Source organism: Trichechus manatus, unplaced genomic scaffold, assembly GCF_000243295.1.
Source record: "Trichechus manatus latirostris isolate Lorelei unplaced genomic scaffold, TriManLat1.0 scaffold00094, whole genome shotgun sequence".
Lineage (NCBI taxonomy): Eukaryota > Metazoa > Chordata > Mammalia > Sirenia > Trichechidae > Trichechus > Trichechus manatus.
Window position 1 is genome coordinate 4085075 of NW_004444030.1, and position 6887 is coordinate 4091961.

The 6887-nt window shown below is 40.4% G+C and overlaps 1 protein-coding gene across 2 annotated transcripts in view; it reads right to left on the minus strand.

Annotated features, from left to right (window-relative positions):
* EXPH5 (exophilin 5) overlaps positions 1-6887 on the minus strand; it is an 85403-nt gene that overhangs the window by 24200 nt on the left and 54316 nt on the right. The window contains exon 3 of one of the 2 annotated variants that reach the window (XM_004382478.2): positions 6013-6175. In XM_004382478.2, coding sequence (XP_004382535.1) covers positions 6013-6175 — 163 coding nt within the window. Of the gene's footprint in view, positions 1-4973; positions 5344-6012; positions 6176-6887 lie in introns of those variants that run through there. The other variant, XM_023736961.1, reaches the window with a different exon arrangement.

The following is a 6887-nucleotide window of genomic DNA, read 5'->3' on the forward strand; positions in this document are numbered from 1 at the left end:
TTTTAACGTGTGAGCCCCCAACCAATCTTTCACCATTCAAGCTTTATCTTTCCACAGTCCACCCCTTCATACATACCTGTATTCTAGACTTACCGAATTAATTACACCTCCATAAAATATTCTCTCATGTCTCCATACTTTTGCAGATACCATTCAGAATTTCTGATTCAATAGAGTAGAGTAGGGCTCAAGAATTTTCTTTTCTAACTAGAACTCTGGGTGATTTTCCCCAAGTGTTGATGGATCACACTTTTATCACTAGCCACAGAAGAGCTCCACCTGGAAGTCTATAGACAATTCATACCCCACCTGTCCAAAAGTTAATCCTACGTTCCCATTCCATCCCAACTCTTTCCTATTCAACACATTCTGTTGATTCAAACTCAGAAACCTTTCTCAAATCCATCCATATCTCTACATCTCCCTGTCTCTATCCTAATTAAGGCATTTATTACTATAGCCCCATACTTGTCCTCTGTCTCCAGGTTTTGCACCAATCCAACTCATTCTCTACACTTTAGCCACAGTAATGAGTATAAATTGAACATGCCACTTCCCTACTTAGTACTTTAATGACTCCCATTTGCTCTCAGGTTAAAGTCCAAATTCTTCTATTTTTAATACTCCATCTGAGCTAATCCTGCGTAATTTTCAGCCTCATATCTCACCTTTCTATAGCCCTTCTGCCATAATGAATTTGCCTCACTTCTGAGTCTATGCACATACTGCATCTTTGCCTGAAACACATTCCTACCACTTCTTTGCCTTGATAACTAACTCATCCTTGAAGAACCATTATAAATGTCATTTTCTCAGGGAGATCTAGTCTAGGACACATAACCCTCGTAATGTGCTCCCATAGTATATGGACTTTCCAACCTTGGCACTTCTCTATCTTTCTCTGTTTCCTTGTAGGTGTCCTTACAATACTAAAACCCATGAAGCCAAGGACTATGTCTACTTTGTCTCACTCTATTCTTAAGGTCTGGCACGGGGCTGTAAATGGAATTCCTCGAGCAGTATTTGTTGAATAAATGAATGAATGGATTCATTTTTATCCTCATCACACCTGCTCTTCCTCTTATATTCTCTACCATCATCTACCTAGTTTCTCAAGTCAGAATGGAAAGTTCACTCCACTCCTTCTTCACTCACCATATCTAATTACCAGGCTCTCATGATTCTGCATCCTAAACCTTGCACAAATCTAATCATTTTTGCCCTCCTCACTGCCTCTACCTTGGTTTTCTCAACAGTCCCTTACCTGTTCTCTGTCACTCTAGTTTTGCCCCCTCAAATCTATTCTTTGTGGTACAAAACAATAAATGTTGGAGAGGTTGAGGAGAGACTGGAACACTTATACACTGTTGATGGGAATGTAAAATGGTACAACCACTTTGGAAATCGATTTGGTGCTTCCTTAAAAAGCTAGAAATAGAAGTACCATACGATCCAGCAATCCTTCTCCTTGGAATATACCCTACAGAAATAAGAGCTGTCACACGAATAGATATATGCACACACATGTTCACTGCAGCACTGTTCACGATAGCAAAAAGATGGCAACAATCTAGGTGCCCAACAACGGACGAATGGATAAAAAAATTATGGTATATTCATGCAACAATAAAGAACAATGATGAATCCATGAAACATAACATGGAGGAATCTGGAAGGCATTATGCTGAGTGAATTTAGTCAGTCACAGAAGGAAAAATACTGTATAAGACCACTATTATAAGAACTCAAGAAAAGGTTTAAACACAGAAGAAAACATTCTTTGATGGTTACAAGGGTGAGGAGGAGGGAGACGGTTATTCACTAACTAGATAGTAGACAAGAATTATCTTAGGTGAAGGGAAGGACAGCACACACTTTAGGGGAAGTCAATGTAACCGGACTAAACCAAAGCTAAGAAGTTTCCTGAATACAACCAAACACTTCAAGGGACAGAGTAGCAGGGGGTGGAGGTCTGGGGACCATGCATTCAGGGGACATCTAGGTCAACTGGCATAACAAAATTTATTAAGAAAATGTTCTGTATCCTACTTTGGTGAGTGGCATCTGGGGTCTTAAAAGCTAGCGAGTGGCCATCTAAGATGCATCAATTGGTCCCCACTCACCTGGAGTAGAGAATGAAGAACACCAAACACAAGGAAAGTATTAGCCCAAGAGACAGAAAGGGCCACATAAACCAGAGACTGCATCATCCTGAGACCAGAAGAACTACATGGTGCCCGGCTACAACCAATGACCACCCTGACAGGGAACACAACAAAGAGTCCCTGATGGAGCAGGAGAAAAGTAGGGTGCAGAACTCAAGTTCTACTAAAAAGACCAGACTTAATGGTCTGACTGAGACTGGAAGAACCCCAGAAAACATGGCCCCTGGAGTCTCTGTCAACCCAGAACTAAAACAATTCCCAAGGCCAACTCTTCAGACAAACACTGGACCGGACTATGGGACATAAAATGATACTCATGAAGAGTGTGCTTCTTAGCTCATGTAGATACATGAGACTAAATGGGCAGCTTCTGTCCGGAGGTGAGATGAGAAGGCAGAGAGGGTCAGCAGCTGGTTGAATGGACATGGCAAATCAGGCGTGGAAAGGAGGAGTGTGCTGTCACAGTATAGGGAGAGCAATTAGGGTCACATAAGAATGTATGCATAAATTTTTGTATGAGAGACTAACTTGAATTGTAAACTTTCACAAGTAAAATAAAAATAAAAAATAAAAAAACTATTCTTTGTGGTACAGCTAGAGCAAAGTTTCTCAGCCTCAGCACTATGTACATTTGGGCTGGATAATTCTTTTTTGGGATAGTCTGTCCTATGCATTGTGGTATGCTTAGCAGCATCCCTGGCCTCTACCCAGTAGATGCCATTAGTACTCCCTCTCTAGTAGTGAAAAAATAAAATGTCTTCAGATATTGCCAAATGTCCCTTGGGAGGAAAACTGCCCATAGTTGAGAATCACTGAACTAATCTTTTTAAAATGGAAATCTGATCATGTCACTGGTCTGTTTAGAAACCATCAATAGAAAAAATATATACCTATGCACAAGCGCACAAGCGCACACACACACACACACACACACCACACACACAAATACACCAAAATGTTAGGACTTGTCTACGTCAGGGGATTATGGGTGATTTTTTTTCTGTTATGTATATATAATAAGGAAAATAATGTTATTAACCCGAAGAGTGACTAATGGCTTCCCACTGCCTACAGTTCCTTAGCATTAATTACATATAAGGTGCCCATGTTCTGAACTCTGCCAACCTCTCTCACCCCATCTCTTACCAAAGTTGCTTATGTAACTGAGGTTGCAGCTGAACTGTCTAAACTGTGTACGCCCTATGGATCAGGCGCATTTGGGCATGTCTGAAGAGCAGCTAGGTGGATCCAGTGAGGCTCCTTGCATTGCATGGGAAGAAAATATTCCTGAAGAGACAGGGGTGGGCATGCCTACCCTCACTCCAAGATAGCAGTTGTCATTCTCTAATCCCAAATGCACACAGAGTACTCACTAGATGGCAAACACCGTGCTAATCATCAAGAAGAGGGGCAATTTTAAATTTAACACTGTGCATGTTACTCATACAGCCTTCTGAACTAGTTCCGCTGGACTTTCACTCTGCCCTAGACCTTGGGCTGCTTTTTGCTTATAGAGGTTGGTTCTTTTTCTCAGATTTGTAAAAGATCCTCTAAATTGCTTTGCTGACACTTGTTCTCCAGAGCGCCATGTGTGACAAAGTCAAGCCTTTGACTGCTTCAGCAAGTAGAAACCTGACTGCAGCTTTGCACAGGATGACTGGGTTTCCCCCTGGCCCTTTGTCAGTTCCTCCTGGTGCGCTCATAGGTAAGGAGGGACTCCTGAATTACATGTTGTATTTTGAAGGTCTGAAGTGAAAGATGGGAACTGTGAAAGAAGGTTCTAAGATTAGAAGGCCCCTCATAATATATGATACACAATTTATATTACCTGCCATAGTAGAACTATCAAAAATCCATCACCACCAAGTCGATTCCTACTCAATAGTGACCCTATAGGACAGGGTAGAACTGCCCCATACAGTTTCCAAGGAGTGGCTGGTGGATTTGAACTGCCAGCCTTTTGGTTAGCAGCCGAACTCTTAACTACTGTGCCACCAGGGCTCCCATAGTAGAACACTACCCTTAAAAACAACTCTCCTGCACTCCATGTGCATACTCATTCAGGATTTATATCTAAATTTTAGGTCACATTCATATTTAAAAATAAAAAGAACGTATTTCTACATTTTTAGCCTCTGAAACTTCCTAAGAGTAGTGCCTTCATTATATTCTGTACCAGCAGAATTAATATTTATTAATGCTAATATAATGTTAACATAAATATTATATATCCTCATTTCTTTTTTGAAAATGAAATGTATTAATCACAGGGCAAATTCTGAAAATGCTAAAGATAAAGGCACACACACACACACATATACGTAAATGGTGAAATTTGTTTCCTTTCCACATGCTGTGTTACATGCTTCAGTTCATCTGGTTAAGAGAAAACTATGAGTCATTTTGGTTTATCAGAAGAACAGTTGCTAAACTAGAGTTTTCTAAGAGTTTTAATTTTTTCAATTTGATCTATAACCAAACCACAAAACACCCAGAATGAAGATTATAGATCGTTTATCTTCTTAGATCTACTTTTGCAGTAACTTGTTTTTAATATATGAGCTTGGAAATAAGTTGCCTATAGAGATAACAGGTTCTTCAACTTTCCCCAGTTGGCTGTTAAATTGTTCAGCTGTATAAAACTCTGCTTTAATGAAAATCACCTAAAACACAAATTACATCTCAAGTTCCAGCTATACCACACATTACGAATCTTTCTTTCCACCTGAAGGAAATACTCAATTTTAAATGTCACAGATGAAAGAATTAGTAGTGTTTCGAATATTTTTACAGAGAAAAACAACTCACCTATTTGAAGAGTATCTCCTTGCAAGTGACTCTGTTAGGAACAATCCCATAAATCTACATTTTTTTTTTCTTTCAGCTCTTCATTATTTCATCAAAGACAAAAACAGCCTCAGGTGAAAGGTGGAAGTAAAAAACCCTTCCATCCACCCAAGGGGGGAGGACAGGGCCCTGCTCAAAGTCCCAGAGCCTCATCACATGCCCCACCAGCCGCTCCCTATTGTTTTTTAGCCACAGTGATCTCCAACACCTTTTATTTAGCGCCGACGCACTTTTAATGGTTTGACGGCACACGGAACACATCACGTGCCAAGCCAACACCTTAAGAGGGTGGGGAAGCTTTTCAACCAGGAAGAGCTGCTGAAAATATTTAGTGGTTAGCTCAATTGCACGTAAGCATAGCCTTGCTTGTTTTTCACAAAACAATTCAATAACATAATGAGTCAAGACGAACTGATGTATACAGTTCTAAACTGGGAACCATCTGGAGCAATGCCTCCACTGCTCTAAAACTTCCCCTCTCGCCTTAGGTTTAAATTCTGGTCAACCACTTTGGAACAGCTGCCCTCAATGTTTCTGGTGACAGTAATACATTTTTTCTCTCTGTTTCAGAATTTGATTCTTCTCTACTCTCTTCGTTCATTTCATATTTACTCTTCATTTCTCCTTCTAACCACGGATACAAACCTCTCCCTCCCAATTCCCCAGAGAGGGAGGAGTTTTCATTTAAATACATCTCCACAGCCAGGGCATAGACCAGGCTCTTGGTGCGGCAAAGAAACTGTTAATAACTATTTCCCAACATTTAACCCTCTGTTCACCAAGTGCACCACCTGGGACCTCTGCAGTTGTTTAGAAGTTGGGTTTCAGCTAAGTTTCACAATTTCATAAGGACTTTGTCACTATGCAAGCTAAGTTCTGATTCTTTTGTTCCTATCAGAAATTAAATTCTAAGAATATTAAACATTCTCAACACAAAACAGGCTGCTTGCCTCTGATATCAGATAACTAATGAGCTGTCACATGATATGATTGAGCTCACCCTTTCTGTCCCAGTGTTGGAAGCTTTAAAGGCTCCTTTCTGGATTTTCTGAATGAGAACAGGGAAGCAAACGATGATCCAAAGCTCAGCCGAGGAGGAAAGGACGTTGGGTTTTTTTGATTAGGTAGATTTTTTGATCTTGATATTTGTAATTCCACAGAATCTAAAAGAAAAATTGTAAACATTGTGCATCACTGAAATATTTCTAGGTAAATACATCTCAGAGAACTAAGCCTTCACCTTTGCTCCCCTCATCTATCCAGTCTGGAAGCTGAACAGGCATGCCCACATGAAGACCTCAGGAACTAAAGAGAGTCAAAGTTACCTCTCAAGAGTCCTTGTGCTGTGATCGTTCTTCTGAGCTAGAGAAAATCCTCCCAAATGGTAGTGAGCCTTTCAGTATGCACTGAGGACCACAGTTCTGTAGAAAGTCCCTCCCTTCCTCATACCAGCTGCATGAATCTTTCTCAACATGTCTTCTCCGTGCCTATCCAAAACTCACGTTGCTCTTAACCATCTTGTCCTTCAGAAATTTTTATTTTAATACTTTAAAACCATGGTGATAGGTACTATGTAACTTTTTATACTAAAGAAAGTAAAGGAAAAAGAAATTAAACCATTTACAGTGTTCCTTATTCCCTTCCAAAATGTATCTCTGTGTATCTATTTCCTACACATGTGGTTTATATATGTGTACTTAGCCCTAGTGGCACAACAGTTAAGCACTTGGCTGCTAACTGAAAGGTGGGCGGTTCAAAGCAACCCAGGGGCTCCACTGTCGAAACACCTGGCGATCTGCTTCCACAAAGATTACCGTCAAGAAAACCCTATGGGGCAGTTCTACTCTGTCACAGGGGGTCACTATGAGTCAGAAT